At 55.4% G+C, this 16,758-nt stretch overlaps 1 protein-coding gene across 2 annotated transcripts; it reads right to left on the reverse strand.

Annotated features, from left to right (window-relative positions):
- Positions 1 to 4,250: 4,250 nt before the first annotated feature.
- On the reverse strand, positions 4,251 to 16,257 carry ALOX12B (arachidonate 12-lipoxygenase, 12R type). Of its 2 annotated transcripts, NM_001192038.2 has the most exons (15): positions 15,674 to 15,820; positions 14,346 to 14,550; positions 11,344 to 11,425; positions 11,148 to 11,234; positions 10,917 to 11,039; positions 10,500 to 10,603; positions 9,982 to 10,154; positions 9,605 to 9,748; positions 8,250 to 8,453; positions 7,942 to 8,028; positions 7,542 to 7,711; positions 6,975 to 7,096; positions 5,067 to 5,167; positions 4,692 to 4,862; positions 4,322 to 4,501 (listed from the first exon to the last, which is right to left on the reverse strand). In NM_001192038.2, exons 1-15 carry the CDS (start codon positions 15,818 to 15,820, stop codon positions 4,322 to 4,324), a joined length of 2,100 nt encoding a protein of 699 aa, NP_001178967.1. The 2 variants fall into 2 exon arrangements, with proteins under 2 accessions (XP_010814296.1, NP_001178967.1); XM_010815994.4 differs by lacking the exon at positions 9,605 to 9,748 and having other exon boundaries at positions 4,251 to 4,501; positions 15,674 to 16,257.
- Positions 16,258 to 16,758: the final 501 nt, after the last annotated feature.

Here is a 16,758-nt window from a genome sequence, read left to right on the forward strand (position 1 = left end):
TGGTCCTGAGCCCCTTGCTCCCAGAAGCTGTAGACTGTCTGCTCATTACAGATAATGTCAATGGGACAGCTGGGAAGCCTGGAACTGATGGCCAAAGAGCTGGAAACTCTCACCTACTGCTCCCTCTGTCTGCCCTACCAACTGCTGACCGTGAGGTTAAGGACCTTGCCAAGTACTACTACCAAGACAACGCGCTCTGGATCTGGGCAGCCATAGAGGGGTGAAGCTCCAGAGCCTGAGGGCTCCACACCTCACCCTTGGCTCCATCTGTCTTGGTTTGTTCTTCGACTACTTCTCATCTTCTCCCCAGACACACTGCTGTCTTGCAGTCCTTTCCTGCCTCCTCTTCCTTCCTAGCTGTGTGACCTTGGGCAAGTCAGTTAACTCTTTGTGTCTGAGAAACGCTGGGCTGGATGAAGCACAAGCTGGAATCAAGATTGCTGGGCTGGATGAAGCACAAGCTGGAATCAAGATTGCTGGGCTGGATGAAGCACAGCTGGAATCAAGATTGCTGGGCTGGATGAAGCACAAGCTGGAATCAAGATTGCTGGGCTGGATGAAGCACAAGCTGGAATCAAGATTGCTGGGCTGGATGAAGCACAAGCTGGAATCAAGATTGCTGGGCTGGATGAAGCACAAGCTGGAATCAAGATTGCTGGGCTGGATGAAGCACAGCTGGAATCAAGATTGCTGGGCTGGATGAAGCACAAGCTGGAATCAAGATTGCTGGGCTGGATGAAGCACAAGCTGGAATCAAGATTGCTGGGCTGGATGAAGCACAGCTGGAATCAAGATTGCTGGGCTGGATGAAGCACAAGCTGGAGTCAAGATTGCTGGGCTGGATGAAGCACAAGCTGGAATCAAGATTGCTGGGCTGGATGAAGCACAGCTGGAATCAAGATTGCTGGGCTGGATGAAACACAGCTGGAATCAAGATTGCTGGGCTGGATGAAGCACAAGCTGGAATCAAGATTGCTGGGAGAAATATCAATAACCTCAGATATGCAGATGACACCACCCTATGGCAGAAAGTGAAGAAGAACTAAAGAGCCTCTTGATGAAAGTGAAAGAGGAGAGTGAAAAAAGTTGGCTTAAAGCTCAACATTCAGAAAACTAAGATCATGGCATCCGGTCCCATCACTTCATGGCAAATAGATGGGGAAACAGTGACAGACTTTATTTTGGGGGGCTCCAAAATCACTGCAGATGGTGACTGCAGCCATGAAATTAAAAGATGTTTGCTCCTTGGAAAAAAGCTATGACCAACCTAGACAGCATATTAAAAAGCAGAGACATTACTTTGCCAACAAACGTCCGTCTAGTCAAAGCTATGGTTTTTCCAGTGATCATGTATGGATGTGAGAGTTGGACTATAAAGAAAGCTGAACACAGAAGAATTGGTGCTTTTGAACTGTGGTGTTGGAGAAGACTCTTGAGAGTCCCTTGGACTGCAAGGAGATCCAACCAGGCCATCCTAAAGGAAATCAGTCCTGAATATTCCTTGGAAGGACTGATATTGAAGCTGAAACTCTAATACTTTGGCCACTTGACGCAAATAACTGACTCATTGGAAAAGACCCTGATGCTGGGAAAGATTGAAGGCAGGAGCAGAAGGGGACAACAGAGGATGAAATGGTTGGATGGCGTCAATGGACATGAGTTTGAGTAAACTCCAGGAGTTGGTGATGGATAGGGAGGCCTGGCATGCTGCAGTCCATGGCATTGCAAAGAGTCGGACACAACTGAGCGACTGAACTGACTGAACTGTGTTTTCTCATCTGAAAATGGAGCTGATAGGAGACCTACCTCAAAGGTTATTATCAGAATTAAATGTAAAGCCCTTAGCACAAATCTCAGGTGACTATGATATGCTCTTTGAGCATTAGCCATTATTATTATTATTCCCCTCAAAGACATCTGCCTTGTCTCTAGACTTCCCTTCTAAGTCTCCTTCACTGGAGACATCCTTGGGATGTACCTCTGGCCTCCACACCCGGAGGCCAGGTGTTTTTGATGTCTGGCTTCTTTGTGGGTCCCCATCCCCGCAGTTCCTGAGCATAACCACCTCCCTTGGGCACTGGGCTCTGTGATGGCTCTACTTCATGAGCCTCATGTGGCTTCATTTTTTTGTCACATGAAAGGAAAGTTTCACGTGGCATCTCTTCCCTAGAGTCTTACCCCTGCCTTCCACTTTTTCTGCTCAGCATACATGGGTCCTAGGGAGGCTAGGCATCCTGATTCTCTCTCTCTCCCTATCCAAACACTGCCTCTTGCTCAAGCCCAGCTTATACCCACTTCCCCTTGAAGTCCTCAGGGACTCCCCACAATGAATTTGCATAGCTGGAGGTGCCCGTGTCAGAACTCTTCTTAGCAATGGCTCATGTGCTGTGCCATGGCTGGGGGTGGATGCTGTGGTGAGTGGGGCAGGCCCTGCTCTGCCCTTTGGGAACTGGTGGGAGACATGGACACCAGCATCCCAGTCCCAAAAGAGAGGGCCTGGGGTCCAATCCTTCTTTGTGGTTTGATGTGGCCTAGACGACTGGAATGCCGAAGCCTGCAGGGCCCGTGAGCAGCCAGCCACTCACGTTTCTCAGATGAGGACAATGGTGACTCAACTGTGACTAAAACGAGAGCTTTAGATTTTTTTGGAGATTAACCAGTCATTTCCTAATATTTAAATGTTGGCCACGGATTCAACTTGAAAAAGAAACCAAAAACCTTGGTAGTCAGTCAAAACACAACTGCAGACCAACCATGGCTCTCAGGGCCCTAGTAGAAACTGAAGCCTCCAGGCCTGAAGCTTGGCTGGCGCTTCCTAGAATGTGAAGTTGCCCGTTTTCCTTCTCTGGCCTCAGTTTCCTCCTGTTAGGGCAGCTGGTTTCAGTGGCCTCTTCCAACCCCCACCCCGGGGCAGCACAGGCTCCCAAATATGTCACCACGTACTTCTGCCCCCCTCCCATCGTTGGCATCTACTACCCCGACAACCACGCTGTGAGCAAGGACTCGGAGGTGCAGGCCTGGGTCAGGGAGATCTTCCAGAGGGGATCTCTTAGCCGCATGAGCTCAGATGAGGTGTTCACCCCTGCCCGCCACCCTCGAGACCCCACTTTCCCAGGTGGGCAGACCTCGGGTTTCAGCTCTGCTGCCTCTGCCCTGTCTCCATCCGGGGGTGTCTTCCAGCCTGGACAGCTGTGCTGACCTGATCGAGTTTCTCACCATGACCATCATCAGCTGCTCAGCCCAACACACTGCTGTCAGTACTGGTCAGGTGAGGGGGGACTTTGTGGGGGACAAGCCAGGTCATGGGGGATGTGGGCCTAGCAGGAGTCCTGGCAGCCTTGTGCTTACTGAGTCTAGGGGGTCAGTTTGATTTCAGTGGCTGGATGCCCAATTCTCCCAGCACCATCTGGCTCCCCCCGCCTACCTTCAAAGGCCAGAGCCCGACAAGCCTGGTGGCTTCACTCCCTGAGGTCAACATCACGTGCCACTCCCTTGAGCTCTTCTGGACTGTCAGCAATGAAACCAAGGACACTGTAAAGTCCAGGGTGGGCTGGGGTCTCAGGTTCTGGGAGAGTGAGTGGGGTGAAGAAAGGCTGCTGGGGACACTGCATTACTTGGAGGGTACACCGAGCAGACTGGGCTTCTGGGGGGCAGGGCCTGGAGTGAGGTAGTTGCTGGGGGGTGTGGTTTAGGGTGGCAGGGGTTCCTAGTAGGTGGAACTTATAGTGGTCTGGGTTTCAAAGGGCTCATGGCTTGGGAGGTCTGGGTAGGCTGGATGGAGGGTGGTCTTTTGCCTAGACTGGATGGTGGGGTTGTTTAAAATTGAATGGGTCTTGGGTGGTCTGGGTTCTTAGGTAGGTGAGTAGGACTTGGGTGGTGGTCTCTGTCCTTGGGTGAATTTTCTGGCGGTCTGGGTCCCAGGGGACTCCAGGTGGATCAGAATAGCTTTTGGTTGAAAGATGGGACCAAGGCTTGCAGGTCAGGGGCTCCAGCCTTCTCTCCTGCCGTCCCCAGCAGTACCTGGGCACCTACCCTGATGAGTACTTCGCCAAGGAGGCCCCGAGGAAGGTTTCTGTCTTCCACAGCCACCTGGCCCAGATCTCATGGGACATCCAGGAGCAAAACCAGGGCCTGGCCTGCTGTATGAGTGTACCTGGACCAGGCTTTGGTGGGAACAGCATCGCCTTGTGAGCATGGCGTGCCCCAGCCCCGGTGTGCACCCACAATAAACACAGAGACAGCCCCCGGGCTTGTGTTTGAAGTGATTTTATTGGAAAACAGGCGGGTGCAGGGCAGGAAAGTTGAGTGGAGAGGGGCCATCCTAAATAGAAATGCTGTTCTCAATCAGCACGGGGTCCAGGTAGTAGTAGGGGATGGGGAGACACTTGTTGCGTTGGCGGATGTTGTGTGAGATCTGAGCCAGGCGCTGGCGGAGGGTCTCTATGCTCCTCCGCGGGGCCTCCTCCACGAAGTGGATGTCCGGGAAGTGGCCCAGGGGCCGCTGCGGGCACAGAACCAGGCGGCTGGAATGGAGCCCCACCCCTCCCCACCCCTTCCGTCCTTCCCCTTCAGCAGCCTCCCTCCCTGCCTCTTGGCCTTGACACCCTCCTCTCATTGGGCTCCCAGCTCCCCAGCCGCCTGCCTCTGCTCAGAGGTTCCCCACCTCAACCTGCACCCCAGGCCCAGGACACCTTGTCGTCGGGCTCCCGACTGAGTGTCCAAAGCACCAGTAGGGTGATGCATGTGGTCTTAATATCCGGCAATGTGTCAAGAAAGGTCTCCAGCGTGGTCAGCCCCTTGGCCTGTATTGGTGGGTTCCGCATGGATGAGGGGAAGTTGGGCATCCAGGCGGTGAACTCCAACTAGAGGTGGAGTAGAGAGGGACTTCTGGGTCAGAGGGCACCCCGAGACCCTCGGGTGTCAATGGAGGCAGGGATTGAACTGGGGACTCTGGTTGAGACAGATTTGGGCCAGACTGGGGATTATGGCTGAGGCAGAGTTCAGACACTGGGGCTGGGATTAAGGTCAAGTCTGGGCCTGGGGCAGGGGCTGGTGAGTCCAGGTACCTGCCCTGTGTTGACAGCTGCGTGCTTTGCGGAGCAGGTGTAGATGACAATGGTGACATATCGGATCAGCTCAGGCACAGTTCGCAAGCATGTGGGGAAGCCTAGGGGAAGGGCAGGTGTGGGCAGGTAAGGCCCAGACCACATCAGTGCTGCCCAGGTCCTGGCTGGCCCACAGAGAGCATGGCCAAGCCCAGCTCACCCTGTTCTTCCAGCCCTCCAGGCTGCCCCCAACCTGCCTGTTTGGTTCTTGTTTGGCCACAACCCCACCCCCCCCACCCCCAAGGTGGGGTTCAACTGGGCCTTGGTCAAATGTCCTCGGGGGCTTCTCTAAGCTTGCTTCTCTTTCCTGTGCCCCACCTGAGCACCTAGCTCTGGTTGCCATGGTGAACCCACGTTCCAAAAGCCCAACACATTCAAACCAGACCCTTCCTCCAGTCATCTTCCTCCCTCAACTGCTTCTCCTTCCAGGCCCCCAGCTCAAAGAATGATACACACCATCCACCTAGTTTCAAAAGCCCAAAATCCAGGAGTCACCCTTGGCTCCTCCGTCCCACCACTCAGCCCCCACCGACAAACCCAAACCAGTCAGCAGGTCCTGTCATTTCTGTCTCCCAGCTAGCTCTGGCATCCTCTTCATCCCCAGAGCCCCCTCCCAGGGAAGGTCCCTGTCATCTCCCTCCTGGACACCACAGCAGCTTCCCAAACTGTTCCCTGACCACCAGTAAAGTCTGACATCCTGCTGTGCACGCTTCATCTCCCCAGACACACCTCGACGGCTCCCTCTGAACGCGGAGGAATTCCAGACTCCTTAACCAGGCTGCAGCACCCAGCCCCTGCTCCTGGCTTCAGCCTCATCTCACAGGAGGCTGCCCCATTCCTCCTGCCCCAGAACCCCAGCTGCAGGGACTTATCAGCAGTCCCAGAACTAACTCTGCTCAGTCTGGCTTTCAGGCCTTTCCTCATGCAGCTCCCAAGTCAGGACTCTCCAACCCCACCTCTGTCATCACCTGGCTGACCTCCCATTGCACAAATCTTAGGACACAACTGAGCAACTTCAATTTCACTTTTCACTTTCATGCATTGGAGAAGGAAATGGCAACCCATTCCAGTGTTCTTGCCTGGAGAATCCCAGGGACGGGGGAGCCTGGTGGGCTGCTGTCTATGGGGTCGCACAGAGTCGGACACGACTGAAGCAACTTAGCAGCAGCAGGAGCAGCAGCTTGCTGCTACCCACCCTTCACTCTCTACCTGCCAGCCCTCCCCAAGCTAGGGTAGGTTCCCCTGCCCCATGCTGGGTTCCTACAGCCCCTCCCTGGCTTCCCTACAAACTGCACCAGTCTTATACCTGCCCGTTTACAGTGAGCGGCTATCCCTAGAGACTGATCAACTCAAGGGCAGCGCCTTCAGCGTCTCATTCCCTTTGGCCTCCGCAGTAACCAGTACAGTGTTCACCACATCACAGATGCTCACTAAATACTTGTTGAGTGGGTGCCCAAGTGGCACGTCTTCAGGATTCGCTCCCCATCCCCTCTGTCTCCTGAAGCCTGCCTGCTCCTCGCCAGCTCCCCCGCCACCAGTACACACTGGCCTGTCCTGTTGGAACTCATGCCCCATTTCTCAGCCCACAAAGGTTTTCTTTTTTTTCCTGAAGCAAGAGACTGGGATCTCTCCAGGTATCTACCAAGATGACCCACAGACCCTGAGCTGAGACAGGGACCCCAAGCTAGTCAGGCTTTCCTCCCCAACCTCTCTGAAATACCACTGCTCCAGCGGCCAGCGAAGAGCTCTGTCAAATCCTAGGGCTCTCTTTGGCCTCCTTCAGCCCAAAGTGAGACTAGCTCCAGCCCAGCCTGGGAGGGCCCACTCCACGCCACAGCCCCGGGTCCCTGCTGGGGGTCAGGCCCATACCTGAACTCTCACGCCCTAGTAGGCACTCCTTGAATATCTCCTGCACCCAGGACTGCAATTCCAGGTCACCTTCCACAGCAGCGTCACACGGGTAATAGTAGGTGATGATCTCTGTCACATACCTGACCAGGGGACAGGACCTTAGTTTGAACCCCCAGTGCCTTCCCTCACCATGGTTCTCCTACCTCCCTCAGGATGCCCCAGCATCGGCTGACCCAGAGCAGCCTGAGGCCTGTGGGTGGGCAGAGGTAGCAAGAGCAGCGGCTGGGCAAGGTCAGAAAACACTCAGAGTGCTCCCAGTAAGGATCAGATGAGGCCTACAGGCAGCTCAGAGCCCAGACAGGGTCTGGCAAGCAGAGGCAGGCTGGGGCCAAAGCAAAGAAGGGGACCATCAGGCCTCAGAGGCCCCACCCAGAGTGTGAGCATGTGTGTGATCCCCACACACATTCCAGACCTTATCCCCAAGCCCCAGGATGGCACCCCTGGTCCTTAAAAGCTCCCCAGACTGCCTCTAACATCCCAGGGTGTGTTCCCCTCAAGTGGCACCCATTGCTGCCCTGACCTCACCTCTCCAGTGCATCCCACACTGCCAGGCTGTCCTCACGGTAATAATAGCCTGGCAGGTCCTGAACCCCACGTCTCACGAAGTCGTCGGGGAGGTAGAGGTTGTCGTAGTTGATCTCCGACAGAGCCCGCACCATCGCCTCGGCAAAGCCCGCCAGGCCCAGGGACATGCTCTGTTAGGGACCAGGCAGACCTTGAGCACACTGTCTAGGGATCCTCTCACTCCGGACCAGCACACCCAACTTGGCCTCTGGAGCCTGGCAGACACAGCACCCATCTTAACTGGTCCCCTTCCTCCATGCCCACTCATGATCTAAAGGCAGCTTGGAAGTTCAGCTTTAGTCAAACTGTAAAGGCCAGAAGGGAAACACATGTCTTGTGGGGTTGGAGAAAGAAGTCTTACCCTGGCAGAGAGCCCCCCTTCATTAAGGAGGACAGCCCGCCCGATGCTGTTGATCTGGATGGTGTATCGGGTGTGGGGGATGAGGAGCTGTTGGGGGGATCAAGGAAGATGATGAGAGAGGGCTAAAGTCATCCCCCACAGAATGTCAGCACCCCCTATTTCTGCAACATCAGACCCCTCGACAGCCCCCCAAGCTGCTTCCCCAAGTCTAGCTGGAATCCTTCTGACTGCTGAGCAAACCAGGCAGCTTTCTGGGGATGACTGAGGACAGCGATGTTTCATAGAGGCCCCTTGGCCCAAGCCCATACCTTGTAGAGGGGGTGGCACATGGGTAGCTGCCTCAGCATGGCCAGGCAGAAGGCCTCAGCTATGAGGTGGGTCTCCAGCAAGTGGGAGATGCCCTCGTGGCAGTAGAACTCGGCATAGCGCACCCACGTCTTGGCCAGCAGCCAGTCCCACTCAGAGTCACTGGGCAGGAAGATGGGGCAGTCGGGCCCGGGAGTCTGGCTGAGCTGGGGGTGAGGAAGGAGAAAGTGTTAGGTGAGAGCAAAGACCCACATACACAAGGCCCCCACTACACGAGGGAGGCAGAAGGGAGACCAGGGGGTAAAAACCCCAGCCCCTACACTCCAGTCCCTCTGGTCCTCTGAGCACACCAGGGCCTCCCCTCCCTTCTCACATCTGCTCCTGCTCTTCCCTCTGCCTGTGCTACCTTCCCTTCCTCTACCTGAAAGCTCCCACTCATTCTATAAGAACCAGCTCAAAGTCTGCCTCCTTTGAAAACCCATCCTTACCTCAATCCCATAGTCGCCACATTCAGCTGTGCAGGCTGTGCAGCGCACAAGGGCACCCAGCTCCCTAGGGGTTAGTGGTTCATTGAAATCTAGTCTGCACTGCTCCACTAACAAGCCAGGAGCATCAGAGCTGGGCTGACCCCCACTCCCACCCCAAGGGGTGACTAATTCAGACCTGATCCTGCTGGAAACCTCTGGGAAGAAAGCATCCCAGTTTCCCTTCCAGCCAGGCCACACTCTCGAGGCAGCGGCTAAGTTTGATTAGCACAGTTTTTCTAGCAGATAAGCCACAGCAGATACTGACTTATCAAGCAGATGGATGAATGGAGTCAAAGAGACAGGCTTATTCCTACCTGGTCACTTCTGTGCATATAGACACAGTACCCACACTCTACACACTGGGGCTTACACACAAGTGCACCCACAGGGACCCAACTTTATGCAGCATGGGCATCCAAGTGGCAGCACAAAGATGCACCCATGAAGGGCCCCTTGGAGACTCAGTCTGGTGCTTACGGCCATACACTAGGCTCACCAGTAGCCACACACAGACAGGGACATACATAAACACAGGTGTGTTCTTAGATGCACACATAGGAACATAGACTCACACAGGCACATATGCCTACACAGAGATAGTGCACACTCACACAGGCACAACCCTTCACAAATAGGTACACACACAGGGACATAAAGTTCACATACACACACAAACACAGGCTGACCAACTGACCATAAACTCACACAGATAGAAGTATACAAGTACACACACCAGCCCATGCAATCACACATCTCTTCATGTACGCACAGAGGCTCACCCGCTGGCAACACTCACACAGCACCCACCCCCAGGCCTGCACCCCAGGCACCTGGATGGCAATAGGCAGGAGGTTCCCTTCCCGGCCAAAGTGCAGCAAACAGAGTGGGGCGCAGTGGTACTGCTTCTGGCCGTTAAGTTCAATGGCGGGAATGCCCTCCAAGATGCGGTAGTCGGCCAGGTAAATGTTCCCCTTCTGGAGGGGAGCCGTGATGAGTGGACAGGTAGGCACCCAACACGTGGTACCCATGACCCACGCCTTGAGTGCAGGGTGCTCTGGCTCCCCAGGTGTGGGGTTGGCCAGGACCCGAGCGGGGGAGTTGGGTAGGGGGTGGGGGTCTGCCGAGGAGTTGGTGGGGAGAGACAGGGATGCCAGGAGAGAGGGAGGAAGGGAGGCTGTGGGGGGCTCAACTCCAGAGCAGGCTTCACCTCCAGTTCCGCTTGTAGACACGTTCCTTCGCCCAGGAAGGGGGCCACCATGTCGTCTGTGACCGGGAACTTGTCCGGGATCCGCGTGCAGCGGCAGAGCAGGCCTGGGTTGATGCCATTGAGGTACTGGTACCCAAAGAAGCTGTCCTCTGCCCAGTGCTCAGCCACGTACTCTGGGGGGACAGCGCGGGGACGTCACGAAGCTACCCACTCCCCCTCAGGGTCAGAGAGGACGAGAGATAAGGCCCGGGGAGAGGGAGGAAGGCCATGGACCACGGAGGTTTCGGGAGGAAAACCGAGCTCCAGGCCTCGGCCTCGGGTTGAGCCGCCGGAGGGGCGCCGGGCGGTGTTTTCCAAGGAGCCGCCAGAGGGCGCGCTCGCCTGTGCGAATTCCGGCCTCAGGTTCTCTGTGTGGCTCCCACCCCACATCCCACGCGGGGGTCCTGCCTCCCGCCCGCGGCTCGAGCACCTGGGGCCGGATCTCGCCCAGCTTCCCCGTTCTCGTTCCCACCCCATACCGAAGACGACAGATTTATTGCCAGGGAAAATTTTCTTAATGTCCTTCAGTCTCTTCCAGGACCGTTTGCTGTCCACCAGGCCGCGGAGTTTGAACCCCAGTGCCCTAGGACAGGGGATTCGAGGGGGAGGCCGTCAGAGATGGGGTCCAGTGCCCCTGGGATGGCGGTAGAGCTGCCCCACCCCCACCCCCAGGGTCTCTTGAGTCCCTGAGTCGGGCGCGGGGGTGGGTCTCAGGGTAGCCCCGTGGCACAGCTCAAGGCCTTCCTATGTCTAGGTCTTGGAGTGTCACCTCTAAGGTTCCCTAACCCTCTCCTTCCGGCTCCCGCTGCCCTCCTGGCCATGCTGTGGTGGAGGCAGGCGTGGAGCGGGACAGTCTTTACAAGAGCCCTCACACCCCGCCCCTCACACACACTCACATGGGGCTCAGGCGGAAGAAGAAGGAGGCCGTCTTGGTGAAGGAGTAGCGCAGATTTAAGTCCAGGAACTTGGTGGCCTTAAAGTTTATGAGAATCGGGAACCCCGGGATATAGCCATTCCACCTGTAGGGAGGAGAGCAGGGCTGGGCATCTGGGGTCCAGGGCACAGGGAGGGGGCAGAGAGCAGGTGTCAGCCATGGGAGGGGCCCTTGGGCAGCCCCAAGTCCTTACTCCGGCCTGTTGGGGTTTCTCCGGGCAGGAGGGCGGTAGCTGGGAATGTGTACGTAGTTGGGCAGGCCAGGAACAAAGACTCTCCAGCTGTAAACAGAAGCCGAGCCAGTCAGTCGTGATGGCCACGCACCATCCCAGGGCACAACCACCACTGGCCCCCTGACCTTCCGCAGCCCCTGCCCCCCACCCCCCTCACTGGTAGAAGTCCTGCTTGGCTCTGAGCTCCTCCTTTCGGTGTTCCAGAAGGATCGGGAGTGTGTCATCTGCTGCTATCTTTCCTGTAGGGAGACCAAGGAGGAGGCTCAAGATCTGCCCCTGCCCGGGCCTGCCCCTGCCCACTTCGGGGATCAGAATTCAGCTTCTGTCCTCAAGGTCAGCACTGTGGGGAGGTGGGACAGGGCCAAGGATGGGGAAGGCTTACCCTGGGAGAGAGAGGGTGTGTCTTCTCCCAGAAACTCAGATGAAAGGATCAAAAGGATTATGGACCACCCTTCCCTGTCCTTGCTCTACCCTTCCAGGGGGCTCTGCTGCAGGGAAGTCCCTCTTCTAGAACTCCTGGAACATGAATTTTTTTTTTTGCTAAGTCACTTCAGTCGTGTCCGACTCTGTGTGACCCCGTAGACCGCAGCCCACCAGGCTTCCCCATCCCTGGGATTCTCCAGGCAAGAACACTGGAGTGGATTGTCATTTCCTTCTCCAGTGCATGAAAGTGGAAAGTGAAAGGGAAGTCACTCAGTCATGTCTGACCCTCAGCGACCCCATGGACTGCAGCCTTCCAGGCTCCTCCATCCATGGGATTTTCCAGGCAAGAGTACTGGAGTGGGGTGCCATTGCCTTCTCCTCTGGAACATGAATACCTAACAGTTATTTAGAACTTACTGGGTACCAGGCACTTTCTAAATACTGTGTTAATTGCTCAATCAATCACTCTGCAACTTCATGGACTGGGGCCTGCTGGGCTCCTCTCTCCATGGGATTTCCCAGGCAAGTATACTGGAGTGGATTGCCATTTCCTTCTCTGGGGCATCTTCTTGACCCAGGGATCGAACCCAAGTCTCCTGGGTCTCCTGCATTGCCTGCGGATTCCTTACCGTCTGAACCACCTAGGAAGCCCTTCTAAATACTTATGTCAATAATTTAATTTGCACAAGAACAGTTTGAATTATGAGGCAGATGACTATTATAGACCCACAGTCTGATCTCCACAATTTCAAAAGGTCCAGAAATCAAGTTTTTGTTTTTTATTATTATTTTTTTCCACAAATAGGCACACACTTCTTGGCCAACCAAACCTGATCTAAATTTACCTGAGGCTGCGTAGGGTCTTGATTTATATCACTCTGAAACTACTCAGTTTTGGCTTGCAGAAACATTTGACATATTTGCAGTTACCCTGGTGGATGTATCATGTAACATACGGTATGTGTGAGTGTATAAAGAATATATGCATATATGAAGATACATTTGCATAAATACATACAGGGAGTCCCCTTAACTGTAGTTTCGCTTTCCCTAGATTCAGTTCCCTGCAGTCAACCTCAGTCCAAACATGTTAAAAGGAAAATTTCAGAAATAACATTGGCTTCTCGCATCAACCCCATGAAGTAGGTTCTGCTGTCAGCCCAGTTTGACAAATGAGGACACTGAGGCTTAGAAGAACTTGGAAATGAGTCCAGATGCCCAGCAAGCGGTGAAGCTGACACTCACATCCTGGCTGGTAGTCCCAGGCTGGCAGGTGCCTATCGCTGCCTCCCTATCATTTTCCTTCACAGGCCACCTTCCTTCTCCTTCTATCTGCCTCAGCTCACATTGCACTCAGGGTGAACAATGCCATCTGGAGTCGTGTGACCCACAGACTCAGTTCAGTTTCATCCCTGGGGTGGGAGCCTTCATCCTTGAAGGTCCCAGCCGGTCATTCAAGTCTCCCTGCCCTGGTATTTCATGGCAGCTGCCCCACCCAACCCCATTCGTGCCTGCCTCCCAGCACTACCCTGCCTGTCCCGTTTCCATGCCACTCAGACCTATCACTGTGGGAAGATGCTCTGCGTCCTCTGTGAGGCCCTCTCCTATCGCCCCCACCTGGCCAGGCCTGCTTCCCTCTGCCCCTGACTCTCCTTTCCCCAGCTGGCCCTGACCCCCTGCTCCCAGGGCAAGGACTTGACCATGGGGAAATGAGAGAAGGGAGAGGGGTGGTCAGACTCTGAGAGGAGGAGCTCCCCACCCTGGGGCTCCCTCAGCCCTGCCTCCCCTCTCATCTACCTCGGAGGAGGCCAGAGGAGCATGGCTGGTTGAGAGAGGGGAACAAAAGAGGACAAGGTTGCAGTCTCCTTGGAGCAGCCACACAAAGGTGGATATAAGGGTGGATGCAAGGGACTTGGGCCCTCAGGTCCTGTCCCTTTTCCATGGCAGCAATCAAGTGGCTGGGAAAACAGCTGGGGCAGCCTTGACTGGCTACCTCAAAGAACTCTGACAGTCGATATGAGTAACTGGGCCTTGGATTGGACTGTGAAGGAGCCTCACTGAATAGGGGGTGGAGTGGGCAGTGAGTCCCTTGAGAGAAATAAGGTGTCCTTTTGGGGTGATTGGAAGCCCATTGGAGCCACAGAACATCCCATCAGTCTAAGAAATGCTCAATTAGAAATCCAGGGCATCGTGAGAAGGTACAAGACCTTCTGTTGTAGGGCCTTAGAGGGTTATTGAACCATCAGGGCTTCTTCAGAAAATAACAAGGCAACAGGTGGAATCATGGGAAATCCTATCAGAGTAACAAGGCATCCTGTTACAGTAACAGCACCCTGAGGGGGTAACAGGGAGTCTTCAGAGCGGCAGCACCTGCTGCTTGGCGAACACAGGGCATCCAATCAGAGTCCTAAGGTCTGAGAGTAGCCAGGCTTCCTGTGGGCATTGAGAGGAGGACTGTAGAGGTAATGGACAGCCTGCTCTGAGAATGCTGTCTGCAGTCAGACCCTGGGGTCCAGAGAGTAGCGCCCCCTGCCTCGTTCCTCCAGGCCGCAGCCTTGAGCCGGGCCCAGCAGAGCAGCATGGACCATGGCTGGTGTGGGAGAGTGACAGGTGTGCCTGGTGCCCCTGTCAGGCTGGCACTTGGCTGGCTGGCTGGGAGCCTGGGGTGGCCACGCTGGGATCGCCAGGCCAGAGTGAGGGGCTTCATCGTATGGGATGGAGACAGAGAGGGCTTACCTGTAGCCTCCCGGAGTGCCAGGGTCCCATAGCCGTCTATCCACTGGTAGGCGGGGAAGTGGTAGATGCGGCCATTGGGCGCACAGACCTGCACGTAGTTGCAGTACCAGGGGTTCTTGGGGAAGAAGGAGTAGCGCTCCTTGTACAGGCGGACGATGATGAGGTCCCCCAGGTCCTGCTGACACTGGACAGTGTAGTCGTCCACCTGGGCGGGCACAGGGCCAGCTGAGCGGGCCAGCCTCCCACCTGCCTGCCTCCTCACCCAAGCCCCACTCATGCTGGGCGATGCTCACCTCCCTAGACCAGGATGAGCTGATTGTTGGGGTCTCTGTCCCTCCCACCTGCCTGACCCCACCTGGGGAGGACTCCAGGCCCTCCCTCTCTCCATCCTCGGCTCCTGAAATCCCCTCCTCCCACTTCCTCCTCCCCAGCCACCTGAGGCTTCAGGAGCCATGCAGACCCCCAGGGACTGGTGTACAAGGGGTCTATATAGAGCCCCCCAAGCCTCCTACATCCTTAAGAGTGGGCAGAGATGGTCCAACCAGCCCCCCGTTTCCTCCCACTTATCAGTGAAGATGTGGAGATTCAGAAATGTCTACAAAGACAGAGTGAGCTATTAATGTCACATAACAGCAGGTGGCTGGACCTGACTCAAAATTAGGCTGAGGGCTCAGCAGATGGGGCCTTTCATCACAGAGCAGGACAGTCCCTGCTGGACAGGCTGATCTGATGCCTTGTATGACACGGAATCCAGTGGAAATTTAAGCCAGTGATGCTGAAGCTTAACAACTTATTGACCAAAGACACATCAATAAGTCTTTTGTTACCTGAACATTATTTACCAGGATGGTTCAGTACTCACTTACATAACAAATCACTGGCCATGGATCTTATTTTGCAAAAAATCCCCTGGTCGATAATGTGTTAATTTAGGAAGGGTGAGTAAGAATGGGAGAAGGAAGCATGAGGAAGAGTCTGAGAGAGGAAACAGGAAAGGGATGAGGGAAGAGGGGGTGGAAAGAGACTGGAAAGCAGGAGAGATGAAACAAGCGGGAGAGGGTTGAGAGGTGAGGGGTGTGAGTGGGTGATGACAGCGAGGGATGAAGAAGAGAGAAAAAGAGGTGAGAAAAGAGCAGGGGGAGGAAGGAGCGATGATGGCAAAGGAATGAGAGGTGACGGGTGGTGGGGAGGGGGTGGAAGAGGCTGGGAGTCAGGTCTTGGGTGAGGGGCCTTTGAGCCACCTTGGAGCCCCGCCGCTTTCAGAGCCCTGTACCCCTCCATCCCTCCCCTTTCTCCCCAGGCACACACACACACACTCACTCACTCACCGCACCAGTTGCAAAATCTCTCCCAAAGTGATTCAGCAGCTGCTTATGGCTCTCTCCCTGAGTCCCCACGATGATCAGAGAGATGGAGTCCATGGTTCCCGATAAGAAGTCGGTGCCTGTGGCCACCCTGACTTTGTAGGTGGCCATGGTTGCTCTTCAGGAGGCAGGAAGGGGTCTCAATCACAGACACGGTGAGAGGGGCCACAGGGGGGCCCAAGCCCGGCAGGAAAAGTCAGACACAGACAGGAGTGGAAAGGTCAGCCTTCCGAGGTGGAGAGGTAAAGCAGGGACCCAGAGGCTGGCGAAGCTGCTGCCCCGGACAGGGGGTGGGGGTGGCACCAGGTCGGGTGCAGGACAGGAGCCTGGCAGGCTGGGGTGGGGCTGTGCTCCAGGGCCAGTGAGCAGGCGTCTGGGCTGCAGGCCCTCTGGGAGCTGGCAGGGAGGGACAATAGGCAGGGTGCTGGGCCTGCCCCTGAGAGGGCGGGTAGAAGAGGCCTTGGATGGAGGAAACTTCAGGGTGGGGGAGCCAGTCCAGCCTGAGCCAAGGCCCCAGGAAAGTTAGGGGGAGGGCCCCCAGATCTTTATCAGTCAACAGTTCCTTCCTTCTGCCCACCCCTATTGGCTACAACACTGGGCACCCTGCTGAGCAGGGTCATGGATAGCGGATCACTAGCACTGGTTCTGGGGGCTCCGGCGGGTGGAGGTCAAGGGAGGTGGACGCAGCACAAACCCACTGTTCACTTGGCCTGTTGCTTTGCCATTCCACTCTGGGAAATGGGGCACTTAGTGCCCAAAGTAGGAAGGCTGGCCTATCCTGTCCCAGGGCCCAGAGCCCACAATACAAAGGGTGATGGGCATTGAAACTAGAGCTTGGGGACCCTAAGGGACACAAAATCTCCAGGAAGGGGTCAGGGATCGGAGAGGGGTTATCTATGGTTTTCTATGGGGCCACAATCAGCCAAAGAGGGATTGGGATTGAATACAAATGTAGAAGACTGTTGGAGTGAAATTTGGGGCATAAGAATTAAGCTAGAGACTTCCCTTGTTGTCTGTTGGTTAAGAATTCACCCGCCAATGCAAGAGAC

The sequence above is a fragment of the Bos taurus genome, chromosome 19, assembly GCF_002263795.3.
Source record: "Bos taurus isolate L1 Dominette 01449 registration number 42190680 breed Hereford chromosome 19, ARS-UCD2.0, whole genome shotgun sequence".
Taxonomy (NCBI): Eukaryota; Metazoa; Chordata; class Mammalia; order Artiodactyla; family Bovidae; genus Bos; species Bos taurus.